This window comes from Parambassis ranga, chromosome 7, assembly GCF_900634625.1.
Source record: "Parambassis ranga chromosome 7, fParRan2.1, whole genome shotgun sequence".
NCBI lineage: Eukaryota > Metazoa > Chordata > Actinopteri > Ambassidae > Parambassis > Parambassis ranga.
Window position 1 is genome coordinate 9,890,416 of NC_041028.1, and position 26,425 is coordinate 9,916,840.

At 43.3% G+C, this 26,425-nt stretch overlaps 1 protein-coding gene across 1 annotated transcript; it reads right to left on the minus strand.

Annotated features, from left to right (window-relative positions):
* Positions 1-504: 504 nt before the first annotated feature.
* On the minus strand, positions 505-26,292 carry LOC114438395 (adenylate cyclase type 6-like). Its single transcript, XM_028409701.1, has 24 exons — positions 26,079-26,292; positions 24,106-24,305; positions 23,119-24,013; positions 10,613-10,762; positions 10,117-10,238; positions 8,586-8,697; positions 8,196-8,323; positions 7,953-8,111; positions 7,710-7,851; positions 7,409-7,531; positions 6,560-6,588; positions 6,162-6,309; positions 5,986-6,083; positions 5,783-5,870; positions 5,540-5,656; positions 4,599-4,748; positions 4,264-4,439; positions 4,075-4,107; positions 3,958-3,987; positions 3,742-3,874; positions 3,120-3,383; positions 2,778-2,982; positions 2,483-2,607; positions 505-1,627 (listed from the first exon to the last, which is right to left on the minus strand). The coding sequence occupies exons 3-24, from the start codon at positions 24,010-24,012 to the stop codon at positions 1,499-1,501; spliced, it is 3,555 nt and encodes a 1,184-aa protein (XP_028265502.1). The 5' UTR covers position 24,013; positions 24,106-24,305; positions 26,079-26,292; the 3' UTR covers positions 505-1,498.
* Positions 26,293-26,425: the final 133 nt, after the last annotated feature.

Consider the following 26,425-nt stretch of genomic DNA (forward strand, 5'->3'; position numbering starts at 1 on the left):
TATTTTGTTTAAGGACAGAGAGGTACGAGCAAAAACTTTCAGCCTGTGAAGGCAGACAGAAAAGGCTAGAGGCTTCCTTCACCTTCAGGAAACATGTAGTCAATTTGACCTCTAGTACAAGTTCAGCTCCTTCTTCAGAAAAATTACATAAGTATTACATACATTCATCTCGTAAATGTAATATAATCTCAGAGGGGTTCATGAACTAGATCAAATACTGTTGTGTAAAGGTGTGAACGTTGGTCCATGAAGTATATGTGGACCAATCTCAAGGCAATAACAGAGCAGATGGAGAATTTCTGCATACACTTCATCCTGAAGCTGTCAGGAGACTATGTTACAGTCACATGTTGTAAGAACACAATCCAAAAACACACACGCATACATTTTGCCTTTTTCAGTTGGAATGAAATCAGTCAAAATCACAGTCCAGTAAAAGGCGCAGTAGACATAATTCTCTTCAAATCATTTGACACAAAAAAGTCAGGAATGGACACACAGCTCTGAAGAATAATATAAAACATGCCTTGTTGCAGCAACCAGTTTGGCAAGAAAGCATTGTCATACAGTATCATAAAAACCTCACAGTGAAAAGTTACAGAATGCCCCTTTAAAGATAAGGATCAGCATTCAGTTACATGTGCACACACACACCCATACATACAGCACTCACTCACACTTGTAGAAAATGTTTCATAACTGTTCAACAATCGCTCTGCGGTTCTGCCGTACTTAATGCAACATGTCTTCCTTCATTTCATACTTCTTGTTTTTGGCCTGAACCAAAAAAATAAAAAAATACATTGCAGTGAGTGAGCATTCAGTCAGACGTTTGAGTGAAACAGCCTCGTGTCGAGTTGCAGGCTGGATGAAACAAAGAAGGCCCTGATAAGAAACACAGACGTCCAAGCCAGAGTTGTTGTGTTTTCTGTCTGCATACATGTGCATGATGTGTGCATTCTCCTTCATTAACAAGTCCAAAAACAAAGTGTGCGTCCCTGTCAGTGACAGAGACGTTACCGTGGCCATTTGTCTTAAAAGATAAATAAATTACTTAAGGTTACTGTACTTTGAGCAGAATTATTAGTGTGTTTCATAACAAACATTTTTCTTTGGTTATTTTCGTCCTTCATGTTGTCCTTGCATATTTTCCTTTTTACAAAACATTGTTTTGTTTCTCATGAAAATAGATAATGACTCCAGATGAAATACTTGTACTATTGCTCATAAACACAAGCATAGCCATTTCCGTCCTAAGGCAACTGGGCTTCATTATCTCTCGGGCAGCTTGGGAAAAAAAGCCTTCAAACTTGAACGCCCTACATGTGTGCATCTGAGTACGTGACAACATACAGACTATGTCTCTGTTGACCGCCTCTTGTCCCCAGTGTGTTTGCACCGAGCTTCGGCGCTCATCGCTGAGCTGACCACTCAGTCTCTCTGCAGTCTCTGCCTTATCAGTGCAGCAGGAGTCATTCTGCGGTCGGCAGGGCTGTCGTTAACTGCCCGGGGGGCCACTGGTGAGGAAGTAAGTGGTCATCTCTCCCTTCCCCTTCACCTTGACCACACCTCGGCAGTCCAGCTGGTATCCGTTGTTGACCAACACGTGGTACAGGTCTGTGGTCACCTAAGAGAGGACGCGGACATTTGACACTCAGGATATGTGACATTCAAACCCATCCCACCTGAAACTGTGTCAGCCTTGAGTTTCACAATGAATACGCTTCCTGAAGCACGGAGATGGAGGCAAAACATAAACAATGGACTAGTTTAAAAACTAGGGCATTCGGTGTAGATATATTATGATAATTATAATTTGATAATTAGATTTATTCAGAAACATTGTAATGGTCACCTTTCTAAACATTCTTTGGGCTGATCATCATCATCATAGGATTTATAATGAAAGATTTGAGATGGCAAGTTACATGTAGCATGAAATAAAGCCAGCATCTGGGGTCAGACAGAGGCAAAACATGTCTAAACTGATTAGCTGTTTAACTATAACTGATTAAATGTCCCAGCTTTTGAATTATCACATTTTTTAAAGGTTGCAAAACCTTTATCTGTGCGTTTTTGAAAAAGTTTGATTTTGGAACTTTGGTTAGATAAAAGTATATATCAGCACTTTCCTTACTTCTAAGCACAGAATTAATGAATTAATACAGAAAAAGTGAAGTACATAGCAGCTGGTATTTTGATTTGCAGTAACACACTCTGCACAACAGATGGCAGCACTGTTCTAGCCTATATTTTAAGGACAATTTATGAGTTGATTTGTGGCAGCTCAACAACACTAGCTAAACTACTGTTAACACACACATTTCAAAATTAGTGACATTTTTTTCAAACTTTTGTCTGAACCTAAAAAGGTGACATATAACTGGTAAACCATAATTTCAGTGAAAGTATATCTGAAGTATATCTTTTCACAGTGTTTCAACCACTGTTACATTCTGCTGAATGTGGACTTGCGCAGCACCTGGATGTAGTCTGGTACTCCTGTGCTGTCCATCCGGCTGGCCACATTGACCGTGTTGCCCCAGATATCATACTGGGGTTTCCTGGCTCCTATCACCCCTGCGACCACAGGCCCCATGTTCAATCCTGAGAACAAATCACCTGGCTGTGAGACATCTTTTTAACTTAATATGAATGCTGTTTCTAAGTGAAGTGGATTATTGTAGTTCTCCTCTGACCAACCCAACAACAGCTTATCCAAAGAACATTTATCAGATAAGGTTTCAAGACCAACTTCCTCATCCTTCTGGGATTACCTATCTTCATCTGGAAGTTGTTGAAGGAGTGCTCGTTGATGTATTTCATCTGCTCTCTCAGCCTCATGGCATAGTCAGCCAAAGCCAGGATGTGTGAGCGGCCCTCTCTATCATAAGTGGAGTCATTGAGGCCAGAGGCTGCCATGTAGGTGGAGCCAATGGTTTTGATTTTCTCCAGTTGACGGAACCTCTCCTCACTGATGATCTAGGGAAAAGCAATCGATAGCATTTGAGAGAAAAAACAACAGCACTACAGATATGGGTCAACATAGACAAGCTGCTGAGTACAACAGCACAAAAACACAATCCCATCTTACAAAATCTAAATGCACCTCGTCTCACCTCGTCAAAATCAGCGATGATCTCGTTGAGCAGCCTCAGACACTCCACACCTTCGTTGTTGGCCTCCAGCTCCACGTAAAACTCTGAAAAGTTGCTGATGGAGGCAAACATGACAGCAACGCACTCACAAGACTGGTAGTACAACTCGTCGTTCCGACGCTCCCGTGCAAGAAAGTGGGCAGCGACGTCCTTGGGCAGGATGTTGTGGAGCAAGCGGCGGTTGTACGCCTGTAGCTCCTCCATCTCCTCCTTCTCTTCTGTGGCCTGAGGAGGGACAGGGAGTGATGTGGCTGCTTAGTCACACTGACAGATGACTGGGCCTTCTTTCCATAGAATACACTTCAACATGTCAGGTGTGAATAACACAATTTACAAGGGCTGAATTCCATTCAGCTCCCTCAGTTTCAGCCCTGATAAGAAAACACATTGTGTTCATTGACACAATGGTGTGGCCTATTAGTCAAAGCATTGATAATGTTATATTACAAACCCCGTGCTTTTCCACCTTTTGTTTTAACCCACTACTTTCCACTACACATTTTCAGTCTTTTCACTGAAATCCCACTCCTACATGGTAAAGGCCAACAATAAGAGGACGTTTGTTCAGTACTCTGTCATTTACCTGTAGCTTCCATAGGAAGTCAAGTCGTGCAGTGGACTCCACCTGCTGGCCATGCAAGTACAGAGCCAGAACAAAGACTGTCAGGATCACAGGGGTCATGACCTTTAAGGACACCTTGGTCACACTCTCCATGCTGTGGAGGAAAAGAGAAGTCATGAAAAGGTTTTTTTTTTTTTTTTTTCAAACAAAAAAACAGAAAAGGTGAAAATGACTCACCACTGTTCTGTAGTTTCATTGAAACCTAGCCTGGGAAACAGACAGGAAAAAAGTCATACCTACAAACCAGACGAGTCGCTGAAATTCAGTACAAAAAAACACCAAAACAGAACTTACTCTTGCAGGGAATCATTAACAGGTGCTAATTGCCTGTGGAAAAATGAGACCATATCACAAAATGGAAAGTAGGTCCTTCATAATTTAAACCTTTTCATTTAAAATTAGGACAATCCCAACCTGAACTCTGGATGCAAAAGTAGAAGTTTGTAAATTAGTGTTCAAATGAGTGCATGTGTGTCGACTTACAGGGCGTTTGCAATGACCAGCAGGTCTGCGTTGTCAAACAGGGCCACCTGAGGCCACTCCACCAGCAGCAGGAAAGTGAGCTGGATGAGCAGCATCAGAGCCAGCTTCCCAATGCTGCTGATGTGGAGGAACACAGAGCAGGCCAGCAGGGTCAGCAGTACACTGTAGCTGAAATACTGCAGCACAGAGGAGACAGCAAGGGAGGAGGAGGGTGAATATTCAAACGCGTTCTTCATGCACATGAAAAAACAAATATGAACACAAGCGTACAAGGGCACACACCTGTGTGTGCACACACTAAACACAAACAGAGCACACATGTTATGCAGACTGACCTCTGGGAAATGGCAGGGCATGGCCTGGCTGGAACACAGAGTCAAACCGTCGTCTGCTGCCTTGGTCAGGTTGTGCAGCAGGCAGAGAGTCACTGATGTGTTCAGCTCACTTGCCACACAGTCCTGCAGTTTCTCTCTGCTGCAGGTAAACTAGCAGGAAATAGAGGGGGAAGCAGTCAAAGGGAAACAGAAAGCAGAGCACAGAGTTTAAACAGGAATGTGGATATATATATAATTAAGACACTTATGGTTATTGAAACATTTTGACCAGCACATGCACAAGTATTGAAGCATTTTATGTTAAAAAAATACCAGAAAATCATTCACAACAATCACAAAACAATGTGCAGGCTGATTATGTCAGTCAACAGTGCAGACAAAGACAAATCAGCTGCTGAACTGAGCAAGCATGGAACTGAATAAGTCCTTACGAAATCTAAACTGCCTAATTCAATGTTGGAGTTTGCTCTCAGGTTGGAGTGACACTGCAGGCAGCCAATCAAACATGTGGATCAGCACAGAAAGCAGCACAGAATGAACCCAGAATGTGACACACACACACACACACACACACACACACACACACAAGGTCTACAATCAGGTGTCTTAAACACAGCAAAGCTCCAGATAGTATCCGTATGTCTGTAAGCCCTCCTCATTGAATCTGTGCTGTGGCCTGCAGTGGCACTGCAATCCACACAAACACAAAGCTAAATGGGTCTACTCTACATAATGTAGAAAATATCATGGTTAAAAATAGACTGATTTCTCAAACCCCATCTGTCACAGCAATGAATCATGATTAATTACAGCTCTTCTAATTATAGAACCCCCCCCCAGGCCAACTGAGGGGGGGTCATCCTTGATTTTAATTTCTGTGATACCTGGAAACAACCTGAAACACCTATTTCAACTGACAGAATGAAGCCCAGTCATCTTACCATGTTGGCAAAGGAAGAGATGAAGAGGAGGAGGATGGTAAGGACGCCCACCAGTGTGCTGTTTGCTCGAGACTGGACAATTTTCTTCGTAACTGTCTGCAAGGCAGCTGGGAAGAGCTTTAATACAGAGGGAGGGGATCAGATAAGAGAGCGTTAATACCATTAGTGATGGTGGACACGTAATAACGACTCTTATCTGGAAGAGGAGTCATATGAGAAGTGGAGGCCTTTTGTTTTTCTTACTTTGATGCAGGAGTAGATGGCACAGATGAAAAGGATGTTGGTGAGAATGATGAAGATGCTGATGTAAAGGCCAAGCATAAGTGCCGTTCTGTGGAAGGGGAAAAAAACTCTTAATTAACTCCTCATAAGTGAATATAGACCACATTTCCTGCCTGTGATTCTGTATAACTGGAAAAGGCGACTCGTCAAAGAGAGTAACTTACTTTGGGAAAATGATAATCTGAATGAAGCAGATACAGCAAAAGACAAGAAGTGTGCAGGCCACATAGCCCCCGAAACGACCGTCCACTTTTTTGGAGTACTAAAAACAGAAAATAAATCAGAGAGTAAGAAGAGCTCTGTTCATTTCACAGAGTTTTGGTGATTTCCACACGTTCACCTTTTTCTCCAGGTCGATGGTCTGAAATGTGAGCAGAAACTTCTTGACGTGATCTTTCCTCAGCTGGTCAATGCTACGTGCGTCGATGGCCCGTCCAAGAAACTCATCCACCTCATCCTCGGGATTCAAGGGTTCCTGAGCACAGCGACTGTGAGGCAGATGGAACAATAGGTCACTGTGCAGTGTGTGTATGTATCTGTGTGAAAATGTGTATGTGCAGGCCTGTGCTGTGACAAGCAGGATGACTCAGAGCTAATATGGTATTAGTGCAGTGTTGAATCTGACTGTATAAAACCAACAGTGGGCCCTAAAGTTTAACTGCTACATTAAGAGTCTGCCAATCAACCACTAATAACAAAAGCTGTTCTAATAACAAAAACTGGGGCCAAAGCACTCACTTGTCTTTGCTGGATGCTGCGTCGATGCCCTGAGAAGAACAACAACAGGGAGCCAAAATGAGAGCAAAAAGAAAGAAGAAGGGAGAGATTATTGTGTAGCTACAGTGCAACTGAAAAATAGACAGAGACTCAGACATCTGCACAGCTAATCCCTGTGAGCCAGACTGATGTTTTAATTAATGCTCAGAGGCTTCAAATTACACCCTCTTTGCCCCTAGGGCTCAAACCCTCTGAGATGAAGAGGACAAAAGGAGGAGGAGAGGAGAAGAATGCAGGGAAGAAAAGGAAATGAGACTTTAAGAATAGAGAGAGGGAGGAAGGAGAGAAAGTGACTGAGAAGGAAAATATCAGCAGCTGCAGCCTCATCAGACTAACTTGAGCAGCAGAGGATGAACTAACAGTCCCTGTGAGTCCTAGTGTGACTCCTGGATGTTTGATGAAAACAGATCAATGCGTCTTCACCATTGTCCTTTTTGGGCATGTTCCATATAGATCTGTACATATCTACAACCATGTCTTCAAAGGGAGACTGGGCATCACGCTCAGCTTCAAACCTGCTCTTCATGAAATTTATGGATGAGGGCACAGAGACTTTGAAGTGACTCTGACTTGTGCTATTCTAGCTACTCTGCAAAACTTTCAAATGTATCATGTGGGCATGCTCACTCACAATAACTAAGTATGTAACCATATTTACCAGCATGTTAGCATATCAACATTTGTTTATTAGAGAAAGACAGTAAATGTTAACTTAATAGCAATAAGATGCGACTAAACTGCAACTTGACTTGACAAAGTGGAGAGAAGTCAGACAGAAGGAGGAGTACCAGGCATCGGTGTGTATCTCACCATCTTTTTGTAGAGTTTGGACTCCTTGTTTCTGGATCTGTCAGGCACCCAACGTGGCATCAGTCCCTCTCCGGAATTTGCACGTGCTCGCTGCATCTTTGCCATCATAGCTTTTTCTTCTTTCTGGAGGTGAAAGAAACACAGCATGGTACTTTGACCAGTAAGGTCTTCTCTGCCAGGTGGCAGGCCATTATATTGTTTGTGTGAAATACGGCAGTCGAGTGATGTTTTGAGAAGGTCGAACAGAAAATCAAGGATGTGTGTGTGTGTGTGTAAGAGAGAGAGAGAGAGAGACACAAACCCTTTTCTGGCTGCAGCCCAGCACCAAGAAGGTCTCAATGTTGTGCTCTTTCAGGTAAGCATTCCTCTCTCCTCCAAATCCCGGCTCCACCTCGTAGTCCCCGTTCAGATACTGCAGTGTGGCTTTGGTGATGTGGATACGCCTACACACACACATACACATAAACGAAATATAAAGTCAGAAATTAAACTGCCAATGGAGCGTACTTTAGCAGCAGCAGGTGTAGTGGTGGGAGGAGCTCACCCTGCCTTTCCTCCAGCCTCCATTTGATTGGCAAGCGTCACGTCATTGGACCAGACGTCAAACTGCCACTTTCGCAGTCCCAGCACCCCGCAGTGAACACGCCCACTGTGGATGCCCACTCGCATGTTCACGTTAACACCTGTCACCTCTCTCACCAACCTGTAAGGCACACACATGCATACATATGTAGACATTGTAGTCCAAATGCAGTGCCACGCTGATGTATCAGTGCTCTTCACTCACGAGATGGCTTCTATCATGTCTACCCCCATCTCAACACAGCAGTGTGCATGGTCAGCCCGGGGCTCAGGCAGCCCAGACACACAGTAGTAACAGTCCCCAAGGATTTTAATACGAAGGCAGTGGTTCTCCTGTATGGCAAAGACACACAATGCACACAATACATAACATAGCAGACCCTCAATTACAGCTAATATCACAGCATGATAATTTAATGCATAATTTAGATGACTCATGAGTCTCAGCATTTGTCTAATTGGTGTGTTATACAATGCTCAAGTACATCACATCATGGTGGCTTGGCCATACTAACAGTGAAGGCTACAGACTACGTAAGAAGCTGTGGTTCAAAGTTCTGCTGTGTAAATGGCTGCAGCAGGTGTCAGCGCTCACCGAGGCCAGCTTGTCAAAGCGGGCGAACAGTTCATTCAACGTCATGACCAACTCCTGGGCCGTGCACTGAGAAGCCAGGCTGGTGAAGCCTTCAATGTCTGCAAACAGTATGCTGCATGGGGGGTGGGGCAGGGAGAAGGTGAAGGTAAGCAAAACAGACAGAAAAAAAGACAAAAGAGAATGAGATCAATCAATAAAGTGTAGAGTGAGTTAGCATGGTCTAGCGCCTCTCTTTCTCTTTCCTTGCTGTCCCGCTGACATGTGAGCAGAGGGGAGAGAGAGACAGAGAGAGAGAGAGAGCAAGGCAGACATTTGTTCAGCTCTGGCTCTCATCATCTAGGCCAATGTGGGTCACCTCCTCCAGCCCTTCCCTCTGAGAACACCACCCCCTGTCCCCCTGTCTGCATGCCTTTCATTGCTAACTTCTGATAGTAATGAAAGGATAAACAACACCGCAGACAAGCATTTCAGTTGGAGGAGACAGATGGCGCTGTGGGTACTGTGAGGTCATTGACTGGGGGAATCTGGCCCTTAATTACTCTCACCATGGCCTTTAATGAAAGCCTGATGCATCAGGGCAGTTCTACACTTATCAAAAATACTCACTTATTGTTGCTGCTAATTAGTTGGCATGCTCATTTATTTGCCTGCATACAGTGTATTTTAATTTAACGACTTTCTGTAGTAAACATATCTACATAAAATGGCAGGATTTATGGCTGGTACACTGCTTCAAGTATTATCACAGTGATATGAGCTGGAACTTTACCCTTGCAGTACTGGGTTACAGTGAGCTGAAGTCCAGGAAAAGTAACCACTTTTTGTGTAATCTGTTTGAACAACCTGTAATCTTCTTTTATGGTCTAGACTGAGCGTGCTTTAAATAACAGCCATACAAACATTAAACCTTCTTTCAGCAGCAAAACCTGAGTAACTTCATTTTGGTTGTTGTGCTTTTACAGAATGACCTGGGCATCCATTTGGGACAAACAGAAGGTTTTAGTCTTATGTTACATTTGGATAATGGATTGCTCCTGTAAGTTTACACCTTGGTCGAGCAGCGGTGCAGATTATTCCACTAAGTGCATCACCTGCACCTATTTGGGTCACCTCTGACAGGGGATCTCTGCTGTAACCTCATTTCCTTCTATTCCCTCCACAAACTAAAAACTGAGCAACACTGGCTCGACTGTCGGCTACAAGTTTTAACCAACTGTTATTCCCACTCAGGATGTGAAATCCATTGGTGAGGGCACAGAGACAGGGGGCCTGCAAAGTTGAGGTCTGCACCCAATCATTTGCTCCAGAAAGCACAGCAGTGTGCATAAGTCAATATCACAACTGCAGCCAGTGCTGTCAGTGTCAATAAACAACAACATGCATAATACATGCTGTCAGGGAAATAGCTGTTGGAGTGACTCTCTAACTGACACATCAGTCAGTGGAGTGAGGTCAAAGCCAGTGACAGCAAAGCAGATGAGCACTCCAACATCATTTCTGAGTGTATGTATATTTATCTTTCTGTGTTTACCTAACATTGTCGTGTTTTTGGATGTAGATCTTGTGGAACATCATATCTTCCTTCTTGGCATTGATATCTGCCTTCATCTCCATGGCAACGTGCCTTGGCAGCACTGACAGCAGTAAGCGCTCCTGAGAGAGAGAGAGAGAGAGAGAGAGAGAGTGACAGAGAGGAAATAATAAAAGAAAGCAAGGCAGTGTGTGAGAGAGTCCATTCATTTTCATCATTTTCCATTTGTTAGACTGTTCAGTGAGTCACCCTGCCTCGTTGGCATCTGCGTGGGAACGTGTTAGTCAAACAGAGAGGAGTGGAGATATGTGTTACACTCCAGAACATATTGTTGACCTCAAAAACCGAGACAAACAAATTAGACTAGAAAATGGAGACACCCATTTGTTGCTCTTTTGCATGTGTGTGTGTGTGTTTTCTCACAGGACACAGGCAGTGCTGCCTTGCTTTCTTGTGCAGCTCGAAGCGATCTTTGTGTGTGTGTGCATTTGTGTACCTGCTGCTGGTTTTCCCTCTGCAGGTGCAGTCTGGCCTGAATGTATCCTCTGGTCTCCTGGAAGGCTTGTCTCTGGGAGACCTCAGCAGGGTAGTGGGTACAAATCCCGATCATGTTAGTGCACACGAAGATCAGCACGTTGGCACCGATCTGAAAACACACAAGACAAACAAATGTGACAAAGATAGTGGTAAGAGGTGGTTAAAAAAAAGTAAATAAAAAAAAACAAAGAATGCACAGGTTACATCACAAGAACACAGTAAACTCTGTCTGACCTGGGTGAGGTCACTCAGCAGAATTGATAACACTCTATGTCATAGGAATTACTGCAAGGCGAAAAATTCCTCAAGCGTCTGAGGAGCCATTAGACGTGATCTGGTTAGAGATGATGAGTGTGGCCTCATGGTTGCCCAGTAAGAAGACATTTTTTTGGAGCATGACTGGAGACACGAGGAGACTCTGTGACTCCAGTTTTCTGAACATTTATGTTGTCTTTACAGTGCTTGAAAGAAAAAAAAACAGCAGATAGATCCAGCATGTGAAAAGATGACATTTATTAAAAGTCAAAAACAAATCATATGATCCAGCAACATGGAACGATTTAAGGCAGCCTATAGCTGAAAGAAACTTTCAGAGTGTTAGAATATCTGACTGTGCAGCTGATGAAATCGTCTGTGTGTACACAGTGCCGTCGAACAATGAGGCTCTGCAGTGCACAATCTGTATAACATTATCTGTGGCTTGAGTAAATTAAGTTAAGCTTTAGTGTACAGTTAGCTCTGCGTGGTCATTGACCTTAAAGGCATTCCTGTGTGCTGCTGCAGACACGTTCTGTGTCTTTTAATGGAGAGCCAGTGTGTAAGTCTGTTAGTGATTTCTCTTCTCACTAGTCCACAGCCAAGACTGGAAGATCAGAAACTGAGTCTTGAGCTCTGGACTTCCCCTCTGCTCAGAAACACATGAGCATGCGCACACATCCCCTCCACGTACAGAAACACACTCCAGCCTGGGAAAGTCACTTGACCCTTGAACCAGAGCACAGAGTGTTTCCTCTGAAGATGATATCATCAATAATGAGAAAAAGACATGCATGCACAGTGCATACATAAAAAGTTGACTATTAATCTGTCTTAATAACAACTTTATAACACAAAATGTCCAGGAAAAAAAAATCTAATCGCCACTACCAGTATGCCTGAGCCATGCCTGGTATGTCACCAAACCAGTGTGTGTTTGTGTGCATGCTTGTAATTTGCTTTTATCGGAGAGACGGCCAAAAAGAGATGCAGAAGTAGAGATAGGTGATGATTATCTGCATACATCCACACAATGCATATTTGTAGGGGTGTGTTTTTACCTTTTCAACATATGGATAAAAACTAAATGAACAAGTGTTAATCCAGCGTGTCAGCGTTCACACTTTGCTTAAAGCCTTGGAGGCTGAGGGTAGGCTGTCTGCCACAATCCTGAGACGAGGTTTACACTGTACACACGAGAGCCATTTGTTGTCACAACAAGACAGGGATAATCTAACAACCTTTGCTTGAAACAGAACACCATTACCACAGGACAGAGGCAGGCAAATTCCACTCCACAGCGTATTAGAGGGGAGAGTCAGCGGTAGCGGTAGCCTGCTATTCCTCCTAAAAACAAATGGCTAAACTAGATTAGGAGCGCAGCAGTAAGCAAAAATAAACACACTGATGGCTTGCAGGTGCAGAACAAAACACACCTTTGATATATTGGGTAAATACCAATCCTTAATGTAGCGGAAGCCATAGCGTTATTCAGGAACTTACAAAAGGGCACGCAAAATATATCCTCTTTTTTAATTCTCATATAAGCAGGGTCCTTCAAAATATGTGTTTTCATTTGTGATGCGAGAATAGAAGAGTGAATATCTATCAATGAACAAAGACAAGATGTTGAAGAGCTGACTGTATGATTGTTCTTTAAGCCCAGGGCCTCCAGATAATCTTGGCACAGTAATGCTAGAGACAACCAATGGAGACCTGACACTTATTTGACATAACCTGGTTACATTAATTCCAAGCAGATGGCTCTGAAAGGAGTGAGGCAGATAACTTGGTTAAGTGGTCTGTGTGAGATAAGGGGCCACCTGCAGCTTCCAGGACCACACAACTCAGCAGTCACGCTGGCCCTGCTTCCAACACCAGCATGCAAATGTCAAACTAAGAAGAGACGTTTTAAACAAACTGATTTAATGATAGTTTGGCAATACAAATGAAGTGTTGTTTGAAACAGGTATTTCTGTTGATTAGTGGCACAGTATACACATTTATATGTAAGTATATCAACCAGCCAGAATGTCAGGCAGCCATGACATGGGTTACACAGTGCAATTATCCCTGAAAACTGTGTGGTAAGAGCAAACAACAAATACAAGTGATAGAAGGAAGCCTCTGCCTGTCCTGTCCTTGCAGTATGCTGTTTGGTCCAAACCACTGTTGTTTAGACACAATGCACTTGTTACAAGTTATATGCTTGGTCACCACACAGTCTGGAGATTAGCAGCAGAAGAGAAGTATAGGGGCTTGTGTGTGTGTGCATGTGTGTGTGTGTAGGAGAGACTTTTTTTGGACAGGCAGCTCTTTGATCCTGGAGCTTGTTGTGTCTGTTGCTGCTTATAACACCCAGCCTTGCAAATCCAGACCAGACCCACAGATGACACTCCCATTTGACAACAACTGACGTGGTGTAAAGTGAGCAGACGTAGCTTCTCTCCATTAGCACAGTGCCACTCTCTCTATAACCACTAATCTGGGTTTAAGAGTTCCTTCCATTGATGTCCATTCTTCCTGCAGGCTTTTGGCTCTTGAAGATGAGCTTCGCTCAACATTTACTTAAGCATGAACCTCTAGGCAGTGAAGTTAAAACTCAAACATTGGCTTATAAGGTGCGGCTCATAGCAAGGTGCTTTATAAAGTAAGACAAGGAGAGCATGTTAAAGAAGAAGCGAAGGAAGGGGATGGAAAAGCTGTGTGTTTGGCAAACACACAGCAAATCCATTCTGTCTTTAATAATATCCCTCTGGACAAATTCCCTAAAGCACAGGCATGCTGGAATGCACATGTGCGTGGATCAAGCTTTGAAAGCAAAAAGTCATTATCCATTCATTCAGGGACAAACCTAATGCCGCAACTGATATGTCCTATTGATTATCAATAACAGATATTTTAATAACATCTCGTGACAGGCCTGCTGCTCTGTGGTAACTGCACTGTCTCCTTTGTTCTACGGTTTGATCAAGCTCAGTCTATGACTCAGGCATTGATTACTGTTGATTACTTTGTAACTACGACAGATCAACATAGATATATATCAGATATTTAGTCTTATGTGTGAAGGCAGTATTTTCAGTGAAAGAGAAGTTCAACCCTGAGCTCCATAAAAGCTGAAGTTTAAACTTTAAAAGGCCAGAGCGCTACATCCCATAAGTCAACACACAGACTCCTGGGACACTGACTGCTGTTGACATGGGGGGCTACTCTCCAGAACATGACCTTTGATAGGCATCTGGAGCTTTTAAAATGTCTAACAGAGATGAACGTCAAAGCCCTGTCTCTAATCAGAGACTGAAAAGATAACACATGGTACTAGAGCAGTAAAAATAGACAATTACTATGAGACTTTGCTGCACTAGTCCCGAACTAATCGGGTTACTAAAGGTTGTAATTACTGAGCAAAGAAAGAAGGTACTCCTTATAAAGATAAATGCTGAAGAGGGGTGGGGGTGCCTGTCTTTGCCATCCTGGTTCCCTGCCATCTGGAATCAGAGCTCTGTTTTTGTCATGACTTGGGCCAAACCAAAATTAGTCTCAGGCGACCAGTGAGGCCACGAAGTAATCTTTGTGAAACGCTGAAGCAAATTCCACAAAGCTAAACAGAGCTGGACCCGGGCCGCACATCTGTCAGACAAACATATCCTGAATTAATGCTTGCATGAGGAAAATCAAACATGAGGAAAATCTCCCAGCTATCCTGGAATTACAGGCTAAAAAAAACTGTATAACCACCAGCTTAAACTGCTCACTCTGTCTGTCTGCACAGGGTGATTGATATGTTTCTGAACTCAGGTAGAAGGAGATGAGTTACACAGCTGCTACATGCACATACGACCCAACTCTTTGAGTGATTGTGTAGAAAAAGTGAATAAATTAGTGGTATTACTATTCAGGAAAATATTTCTACTTTGAGAAAAGAGAAATATTGTTAGGACTGTCTCAGAAAATGGACACATCGGCCTGCATGCAGTCCTCTGCTGCGTCTGTTCAAGGGCTCATCGGTCAAGAGGGTCCATGAAGACATGGCTGCCAACTGAGGGTGGGTGCTCCCTGCTACAGAAGAATAAAGAAGTGGGCTTCAGGAATCAGCTTGAGACACGACCCCCGATCTTGGAAAGCTGGGCACCCTCAAAATGTAGGACCACTGATGGCATAACCTTGACAGAACAGCACAATAATACAATGTCACAGGTGTCCCAGGAAGCTGTTCATGCAGTTATCCACAACAAACTCTAAATGTGTGCAGTTCCCTGGGTCGAGGAACATTAATCCTGATCAAAAGCAGACTCAAAACATACAGAGACAATCTGACATTTATCAGCAATTTCTAACCTTGGAAGAGACCAGGGACTATCTCTTCCACCCAGAGATGAGAGGACCATCTAACATCTATGGAGCCTACTGTGCTTATCTCACTGTGGAAAGCCTCCACCAGGCCCACAGGTCCACAGTGGTAATGGCTGCCATCCAGGCACCTCTTTTGACAACCTCAGACTGGAGATCCAACTCAGGATTCCAGCTTCACGACTGCTGGGCTGAGTGTGCAAATCTAGGAGGGTTTTTTTTCTAAAGCTCTTCTTAAAACCAAAACATACACAATGCACTTTCAGTCTTTGTTCTTGACTTACTAAAGTTCATAACAGCAAGATGATGATCCTTGTTTGTATACTTTCTTTTTATAAAAGAAGTGCAAGACAGACACAAAGATCTAACACAGCAACAGAGGGTTTGGTGGCTTCAGGGGGAAAATGACTGAAAAGAAGGAAGAAACTGTAGTAAAAGTGTCCAGATTGTTGCATTGCTATTTGAGAGCCTTAAACAAGGTTGTTCCCTAAAACAAAACAGGAGGGTCACATTACTTTTACTTTTTTGTGGCTGACTTAAAAAATCATGTGGCATCTCATGTTTAGCTTTTTTGTCCATCTTTATGCTTTTTCCAACATTTTCTGACTACTTTAAAACATGTGTGTCTTTTTGAAGGTTTATATGCACTTTGCATGAACTATTGCTTTACCCTCTGTTCATCCTGTTTTTAATTATTAGAGCTTAAGACAATGTTGAGTTGTTTAATATAGGCCTTTACTTCTTGACTCTGCCCTTCCCATTTTCTTACTAAATTAATGGTGAAAAAAGACACACACCACATGCAAAGCTGAAATTTGGAGCACACTAGCTGTAGCCTGTCGGTGGTCCTGAGGTCAGTGTTTGACTGGACAAACTGAGGGAAGAAGAGAGGGAGCAGGCAGGCAATCTCCTCCCAGCTGTGTCCTCACTAACCCTCCACTTCCTGCCCACTCACACCCTCACAGGCACAGCTGCAATTACAGCACAGCGGCTAAAGGAACACCAAATCTGCTTAATTAGCCTAACCAACCAGCACACCAGCCACATTAACTCTTCTGTTGACTCCTCTGCACTGATTTGTGAGTCCACACTGTGAACTGTGTGAGCTAAACATCCAGGAATTCCCAGTTCAGCTGCTATTGCATGTCCCTTTATACACAATGTGCAGCATGAACCAAAGCCCAACATTTCACTTTGACAGATAATAATGTAGCATGAATAAGAAGAGGAGCATGTGTGTGTGTGTGACCGAGAGACTTATGTAACATGGACAGTGTTTCTCCAGTGCTTGAGCTCTTAAATAACAGAATTAAATGAGGAACATTAAACTGAATTAAATGGGGTAGTGTTTGTGTCAGGCCAATAAAACCACTCCAGTTGTATAAGCAAGTTTTGCTGCAGTCTTTCCGTGTTCAGTCTCCTCAGCCGTACATGTCAGAGGGTTTTACAAAGCATACAGATCAATATTGGGACTAGGTTATAGTTTAAAGAGCAGAGAAGGCTTGTCTGCAATGAGTTGTTCAGTCAAGTATGAGTTGAAACTGAACTCATGCATGTAACACACTCATGAGGAAATGTCACGTGACAGCCTAATATTGTACATACATGGCGTTTCATGAGTATAAAAGTAAAGTCAAGTTTCAACACATGCTCAGAAAACTGCTCTAGGAAACGCTACTGTGTATGACTTAGTGTGGTGATCTTTTATTTACAATGTCCTGATCCTCTGAAGCTGTGCATACCTAAACAAAGGCTCCTGGAAATGTGATCCAAACATATTGAATGTTTGAATCAGCTTCGACTCTTGAATAAGAACAGTACCATCACTTAAAAGGCAAGGAGGGAACATTTTTATGATGATAATAGAATTAGGACACCAAACAAAATGCTTTTTGAGCTTTCTGCATATTTCAGTGTGAAGATCCTGTGAAGGCACAAGACAGAGGTTAACTTCCTTTGGATTAACCCTGAGAGTGTAAAATTATAATCATGGGACCAGGGTCTTGTTATTGTCTCTGACATCACTCCCGAAAAATGTGAGACACAAAGCCTCAGCCCTTTAACCCTCTGAGCCCCAAAATACATGTTTAATAAAAGTTAATTACACCTAAAGACACTGGACTTTCTAACAGACTGTGATTCGTATCATGTGAAAAATATAAATATTGATTTTTAATTTGATTTGGCTGGTATTCTCAGTTTAATAATGATAAAATAAACTTCTGAAATAACAGGAGTCTGTAAATAACATAAAAAATTCTCCACAATAGAAGTCATGATTGACTGGATATACACAATCATGTGACTAATAAACAGGGTTTTCTTATGATTTATAGCTTTAAAACTTTGTTACATGTGTTACTCTCTACATACAATATGAGTCCATAGAGGTTCAGAGCTCTATGTTAAAGTAAAGGAGAGCCCAGTGGTAAAAGCATGCAAAACAAAGTGCTTGGGGTTCAAACTCTTCTAAGACAAAATCACCGAAACAGTAAATTGGACAGGGTAAAGGCTAATATGTTTGACAATCTACACATGCAGACGGCTGCAGTGAGAGGACGGTGTTGCAGTTTGTACACTGATAGCGAACACGTTATTACAGCTTCGCTCCAGCAGCGCAGCCTGACACATGCTGTCACAGTTTTAACAGTGTAATTGTAACCATGACAGTGCGGATAATAGGACAGTTGGCTGGTGTGACGTTGACCTTTGACAGCGAGCCATTCACCTTCCAGCTGTCACCAGCTCTAGGTAAAAAGGCACTACTACGCCCAATGAGATCCAGGAAAACTGCACTTTAACAACACGAGCCTCACAGATCAACATTTAACACAGCTAATGGACTTCTAATGTATGTCTCTTGGCTGTCAGCCTCAAGTTCCAGTATTTACTTTTTGCAGAGAGCCAAGTTGTTGGAAGTAAACCGTGAACTGTTATTAGAAGCCTGCTCTTCCCCAACCCTGACTCATGCAGCTATAATTAGCCTGGCTATTATTTCCTTTATCATCGCTAGTATTTTAAGAGTAATGGTCGCTAATGCTAATTTCTCCCACCCATGGTGATAGAAGCTTGTATCTTTGCCTCTGTAATACAATAAGTGGATGAGTCACAAGCTTGCACCCTCTCTGGGGGGTGGGGGTCCATTATTTGAAGCAGCGCATTGTTTGGGACCCAAAGTACCTGACAATGGGTTCTCACCATTTGATAGCAGCTAAGTGAGCTGCTCTGATCCATGTAGCTAACGCAGACAGACTCAAATCACGCACACTCCACTAGCTGTGTGTGACTGTGCACACAACATGTGTATCACTGGGCGCTGGATTGGCTGGATATAAGCAGGGCCGGGTATCAAAATTCAGTACCTCCACAGCAACAAGTAGGAGCGCTGGCAATGGAAGTTGGCACTGAATGCATAAGCAGTGAGACTTGTTTGTTGTGATCACATGTTTCCAGATTACAAATTATTATTATGTAATCTGACCGTAATGATATTAGGCTGTATTTTATTTTGGCTGAGTATTACTGCTGGAACGTTCAGAGGTAAAACACTGTTATTTATTTTTTCCACCAGCAAAGATTTTACAGAAACCGATTCATTACACTATCTTTAAAACTTTACTGTGGAAGTATTACCACCATTTTCAACAGTATCTTTGTTTAGTGACACCAGAGAGCAGAGGTTCTTTCCCTACAGACCATGTAAGTATCAGACACAGTTCATGTCATAGTATCAGGGCATCATAAATCACTGAATATGGGTTGAGTAAGCCTGTGTGGCTGCTTTCAAGCTTCTATGTAACAACAAGGTTCTGGCCTAGATGCATTATGCATGCCTCAGTCATGCTTGTGACATTTCATTGATTGGTATCTTTTTCAGCACTGTTAAGCTAAGGGATCATTATGTTTCCACTAGTCCCACATTTGTTGACCCCATAACAATCTGCCTAAGGAACAGGTTTTTCCTCTGCTGCACACAATAACCAAAGCACAGACAGGGCATGCTTTCAAGACTTGACTCTCACTCTGACCTGGGTGTCTGTGCCTACTCTTTAAAAGCTCTTCATGTAGGATTTGGTTATCCAAATTTATCCTGCTGCACAGACAAGAACAACCTTTGTATGAGATCATGTCAACTGGTTATAGATTCTGAGAACCAAACAATAGTGTGGTAAGTCACTTGATCCTAAGACACATAAGTGCGTGCACAGCTGTTCATATTTTAAGTTATGGCAATATATGTATCAAAGCTCCTTTCATGTGAAAACATAGTTTGTTGTCGTTCCATCTACCCACAAGAGTGTGACAGCAAATACAACACTTGAGACAGGTGGTCTCTCACAGGGAAGCATTCAGGGAAGCAAATGTGTTTCTGTGCACACTGGCCTGTGTTGCTGTTGTAGTGCTACAATCACATGACTGCAGGTGAATGTAGTGCAAGAAAATGCTTTAGATTATTGTTTAAAATCACTTAACATGACAAGGAACGTGTGAAAATAGACTGGAAGGCAAACTGCTCTGAGCCTTGGACTCTATCTTTGACAGTAAAATGTCAGAAACAGAACAAACGTTACAACGAATGCCAGCAAAAAGTATCATTTGAACCTGGTAGCCTCTTCTAATCAAAAGGCTGCTGGTCATCAGCCAACTGTCAAAACTGCTTCTACAACAACGCCAGCTGTCACAGCAGCCTCTTCATACATAATGCAGTTACAGGGATAAAGCTTGCTAGCTCCCAGTAAGTGAAGATAAGGAAATAATAAATCAACCCTTCTGCAGCCATGTTACCACACTAAAGTGTTTTAATCCCATCAAATATTCAGACACTTTCCAACAATGTAAAGCTGAACTCAGCCTGAAGTCAGGATGTGTCCACTTTACAGCAATCAAGTAAATGGAGCAATTATGAGCAATGACAGTGAAAACAAACTCTGTGATGAGAACTGTTTGCTTACTCAGGATTGACATGAATTAATGGAGCTGTGCATCTAAAACTGACAACATGAATAACTGTGTTTAGTGGGTTATCTGACTCTTACACAGCCATTACACTGGGCCTAGATTCAGTCTCAGACCAACAGTTGTAAACACACTGCATGTTTTTTCTAGGGCCAGCAAAAAATCTGAATCAAATATTCCTAAATACACATGCTTTTCAGCCAAATCCCTGTGAACAAAGCCAAAAGTATGAAACCTCTTCATGAAATATTGTTACACAAAACTGTGCACCACCTGTAAGAATAGTCTGAATGCTGTAAGATAGTGGAGGTTCTTTAAACAAACAGAGGTAGTGTAACTTGCATCTTTCTGAGAGCGGTTATACCTTCATCTCTCTGTGGGTGTGTGAGGAGGCCCTTCAGAGCTGAGCGGTGAAACATGGAGATCTATGGAAGCAATTCTCATGAGTAGAGTGAGCTCAATCTCAGCTCAGTTGTGAAATAAAAGGTCACTCCATCTGAGAGGGATTTTGTGAGAATGGAACTATGAGTCAGAGAAGAAGAGACAGAAGAGACTGGCAGCTCTTTTGCAGCTGGGTGAGTCAGTCCAGCATTATTTCATCCTCTCCTTCCGTGGTTGTCCCCTTGTCACCAGTATAACCTCCTCAAACTCCCCCCACCTCTCCTGCCTCATCGTGGAGGTCCCTCACAAAGACTTCCTTTGTCCCTTCTGTCATCAGTTCCATATCTTCTCAGCTCTGATCCTGCATGAATGTCTCTGAGGGGAAAATACAAATAAGGGAAAAAGCTGGGGCACACAGAGGGGATGGAGGATGATGAGTTCCCAGGGGCCAAGGAGTCTTACATGTGCGATACAGGCGGTGCGGCAGACTGAAAGAAGTCCTTCATATTACAGTGAATGGCTTGAAATGACACAATGATCTCACTGAAAATTAGCATTATTTTGAAAATTTATGAATATATAGTTGATTACAACAAGTTTTTCCTCTACTGCTACTTAAGGTCTGCAAGCCAAACAGAGAGTGCATAAGTCACCCGCAAACTGAAAACTCTGCCATCATTGATTGTTCAGGCAACTGGAACACACTGTTGAGGGTCCGGCCCTTCAGGCAGAGCAGCAGTCCATCATCAGAAGACCAATGCAACCAGCCAGAGCGACACATCACACAAAAGCAACAGACCAAAGTGCCTGTAGTCACCCTCTCTAGTCTGGGACATACGTCAATATTGCTATATTCGTGGCTCCACATTCATCTGGTTGCTTAATAGCGATAGTGGGTAAAGAAAGCCAATAACATATCAGTGAGTTCAGTCCTCGTGTTTGGAATTCCTCTGCAGTTTTCTTTAAATGTAACGTACTTCACACAAACAAAAATCCTGCCGAAATATGTGCAGATAAATTTCTACTTTTTCCTGTATAGTCATTGAAAATATAAGAGTTGGGTATTTTGATCTGTAGGTTGGACATTTTGAAACAATCTGATGCTACGGTCTCTCATACGGAAACGTTGCATCCTATGAGTAACATCAGCGCATGCAAAAAAAGAATAAACAAATGTAATGAAGAAATATTTCCAATGTGCTGAAGCTGAAGTCATTACAAATGTCTAATCCTGTTAAGATTTTTTTCCCTACTGCTTCCAATATGAGGAAGTAATCATCCTGTTTTCCATAAAAATTCATTGCACAATCTTAGTATTCCACCCCACCCTGTTTCATTTTACTACAATAGCCTCCTTGTCTTAGGGAATTGTGGCCTGAATGGCACCATGCTACATTATCATGATATTCCTCCTCAATGCAGCTAAACGGGCTCATTCAACCCAGATGACCTTCTGCAAACCCCAAAAGAGCTGCCAATAGCTGCCCTACAGCACAAAACATAGGCTCATTAAAAATCTCATTTGAAAAGCGGCCAACATCTACAGCACCATCTACTTTTAGTACGCCACCTTTGACATGGAAAAGTGGTTGAGGAGTCTGTACAATGTTTGTCCTATATTGATGGGGAGAGAAAGTAGGGCGTTTCCACTGGTGAATACAGTAACAACATTGTACTCAATTGTATGGTGATAATAGTGGGGCCTGACTAACACAAGTCTGAGACACTTTGCTTTGTGTCCTCAAAAATATAAGCATCACTTAAACTTGGAGAGATGGAGGCACATTCCCAGCATCACTCAGAGCACATGTCAGGAATAGGAGTTCACGATGGCTAGGAATACTCGTATTCACAGGAACCAGGGATCCCACATTTGTTCTTTCATCCAACAATATTATTCATTGTTAATGACACACCAGGTTGCAGCAGGCAAAGTCTCACAATCTATCTATTTAATTTATAATCGTCTTCAACAAGCTAGCAATTCAGCTAAACAGAGAGAATGGATAATGCAATGATGTAAAAAGTAATCCTGTGCAATTGTACTCTGATTACCCCTTGCTGTAATATCTGTATCAACATACACATATTTAACATTACAAGAATGTAATGTTGATGTATGTCCTGCCTTCAAATGTCAGAGGTTTTAATAATTACTCATACAGAGGTAACAACCCTAAAATATAATGTTTGTAATTTTTGAAATCAATTTTGATTTTGTGCTTTTGTAATATATTGTTCTGATCTGTCTGTTATTTAATTAATCAAGTATTATTTTAGCTTACAAAACTATATAAACAGGCCGATGAGACCCATTAAAAGATGTTGTTTAATCAAGAGATTCAGTTTCTCCCTTATATGAACCTAAAAAAACAAAATATATGCATTTTATTTATCTGTCCACTATTTAATGTTCTGATCATTTTTAAATCACCATATTGTTCATAAGTCAGTATAAAATTGTATTCACAGAATATACAACCACTCAACACAAACCCCACATGCAGTGTTATCACGTACCTGTTTTAAAATGAACCTGTCCTCTTGGTTGCGCTGCCAGGCAGTGACTACGTGGATGGTGGACAGCATGGCTCCACTAAGAACAGCAGCTCTCATTCTGACCGGCAGCAGGGTGTAGATGATGTAGATGAAGAAGACCGTCCACCAGATGCCCTCTGAGGCACTGCGGGGGTGCACCATGAGTACCCCAAAAACCTGCACTACAATCAACACCCCGATTACCAGGTAGCTCACAATCCACATGTAGTCTTGGTGGAAGCCATTGCGGTTGCACACCACCATCATGGCCAGGAAGAGAGCCATGGCCACAGACAGTACTGAGATGTAGGCCACATCAGGAGTCGTGTGGATGCAGTGAAAGATAAGCATGACCCCGCACACCACCACCAGCACCCCCATCAGCATGGTCAGAGAGCTCTGGTTGAGCCTGAAGAAGTAGCGCTGGTACAGACGCTCCAGCTTTGTGGACTGAAACTTCTTGGATTGGAAAACCCACACAAACTGCCTCCAGCAGTCTGCAGCAGTCATTGTCTTGCAGCTGCCTTCTGCTAATTCCCCTGATTCTTCATCTTTCCGGCCCTTCAGCTCACCATCTTCAAAGCCCAGGTCCACAGCCTTCAAACCCAGATCCCCGCCGCTGACCATCCTTTTGCCATAGTGGTCCTCCTGCCAGCCACAGCGCAGGCCAAAGCTGCCCCCGCTGGTGCCTGGCCCACAGTGGTAATTCTGGGGGGCCGCATTAGGGGTTTCTACGTCCTCAGGGTCCCTCAGGCAGCTCATGTATCGTGAGTTGCACAGTGACGAGCTGTCCTTCCTCTTTTTGCCATTGCGTTCTCCCCATGCTGTCTTTCGCTCATCCACTCTGCTGACAAAGAGGCCTCTGGCCCACGACATCCTGAAGAAAACACAAGGATGTAAACACAAGTTAAAAAAAACACTTCACATACAGCAACACTGACCCTCCTCCTCCTGCTCCTCTCCTCTCACCTGTGTGGGCTCAATTGCGTGAAGCAACACTGCGCTCTTTGGCCAGGGTACTAGTGCATCCCAGCGAACACACACCATGAGCTCAGCCTGGCCAGAGGCATCAGAGGCGTGTCTGTGTTTGAGCTGCCTTTCTTTTGTAGAAACAGTCAGTGTGTCAACCCTACACAACCATCTAGTGCCTTTATAGACCACCTGTTTTCCTGGAAAAAAACACACAAACAAAACATGTTGGTAAGCAAACATGGCCTGAGGAAATGTCAGCATCATTATGGAACATCATGGAAAATGTGTCTCATTACATTTGTTATTGAGGTTACAGTGTGCATTTATGTGTTTGTGTGTGATTCTTTGACAGAAAGCCAGCCATCAATAGTCGAGATAAGAAATAATGTCTAGTAAATGGATGTCCATTCCACTCTCTCTCATCACCAGCCTGGGACAGTATTACCATCGAAATGATTGTCAGTTCTGCTCGCAAAATCTCCTTCAATTGCTGCCTCATGCAGCAGGGGCCACTGGCATGGTTTTTCTCATCAAAACATAACATTGAATGTTGCCCTATTTCAACAAAACTGTGTGGATTGCCAAGTTTTTCACCACAGAGGACTTCTGGAGGAGACTAACAACTCTGCTATGCTCTATCACTGCAATCTGTCCCTAACATCTTGAGTGGGCAGGGATGGGTGTGCTCTATTTGACAACAAAGGCCTACTGAGTGGGCACCATCAGAGATCAAGAGCTCTTCAGTCCAGATTAAATTGTCCATGCTTCCCCCATTAGCTTTGATGACTCACTATAGCTGGCTTCTGGCAGCACATGTCAAGGACACAGCTAACCTCTAAACTTAATAAGCAAATCTCTGCCAGGCTGGGCTAAGACTAATAGTTTGATGAGCCCACACAAACTGCAGCACACATGGACATGTTTATAATCAACAGCAGCTTGTAATATGAGTGGCTCACAGACATCATCATCATCATCTTCTTCATCACACAAATGAAAAGCTGCAGGTCATCATGCAGGTATGTGTTCACCTTCTTCCCTGTTGATATTATCCTCAGCACTCACCTTTGGTACATTTGCACAGCTCTTATGTAATGCGACCAGTGTAAGCATACACCTGCCATAGGTCAGGAATTGTATGTGCACCACACTGGGGCCAGTCGTCCTGTGTGCACTGCAAATTAACAAGACGCTCTCACTAACATTCAGAAATGGTGCCTTTATTATCGTGACTGACCAGCAGCCCGGCTAACACGGTGATGTTTAAAAAAGAACATAGTTTATTTCACGTGTAGGCCCTGCCTGTCTGGTTGCGGGCAGTCGGCCGAAGCGCATTACATAACAGGACGCTCCAAGTTGTTCGACACGGTAGAAGAACGGCCGCTCTGCGCGGTCAGATGCAGCCTTTCTATGAACACAGTTCTCACGGAGACTGTGTGGGTAGCGAGTCTGTGTAGGTGCAGCTCGACACATCAGCGCCAACTTATCAAGGGTGAAACATTCCGTCGGGCAACTTCAGCCCTGGCAGTGGATCCCACGATAACGCATGGATGTGCGCGGTCCAGCTCGCAGGACTGGTGTACCCACAGTGATAACAAGGTCTATACCTGCACCGGGCCTGCCTCCTGCAACATAAACCTGTACGTCACTGTGCTTAGACTCCAAACATGCCACTGGACGAGGAGAAATGGATGAACCGCTGTGAGTCATAAAGGCAAACAGCTGATTGGTCTTTTAATTGTTGCTCCGCATTAAACATCACGTAAGAAATCGCCTGCATGAGGAGCGTGCTGCAGGACAGCGAGGCTGCTCATCCGCGCCGCAATCATCACCAAACACCGTGGTACATAAGTCAGCTCGCTCTGTCCGCTCACTGCAGTTCAGCCGAGCCGCAACAAATTAACACTGTGCTTCAGAGCAGTTGCCCAACACAGCCGCGCGAAAGCTCAACAGAGGCAGAGTGTACTCACCATTGGATATCCAGCAGGAGTTACAGTGACGCTGCAGGGGGGCTGTAGTTTTAACCGCGTCTTCAATCTCCACGCAGCCGCTGTGCCACGCTTCAGATGCGGATCTGTGCGTCTGGAAACGGTCTGGAAGGGAAAACGAGGAAAAGACTGCGAATGTGACCGGACAACCTTCGCTCTTCCCAACTAGAGCTACAATACTACATTCCCAACGCCTCTCTCTCTCTCTCTCTCTCTCTCTCTCTCTCAGACACACACACACGGGCTGCACACCCATTCGTGGATACAGGAGTCCCCCTAGAGGTGGCATGAGTGTGTTTCAGGCTGATTATTGGTGCCATATGGTCCGT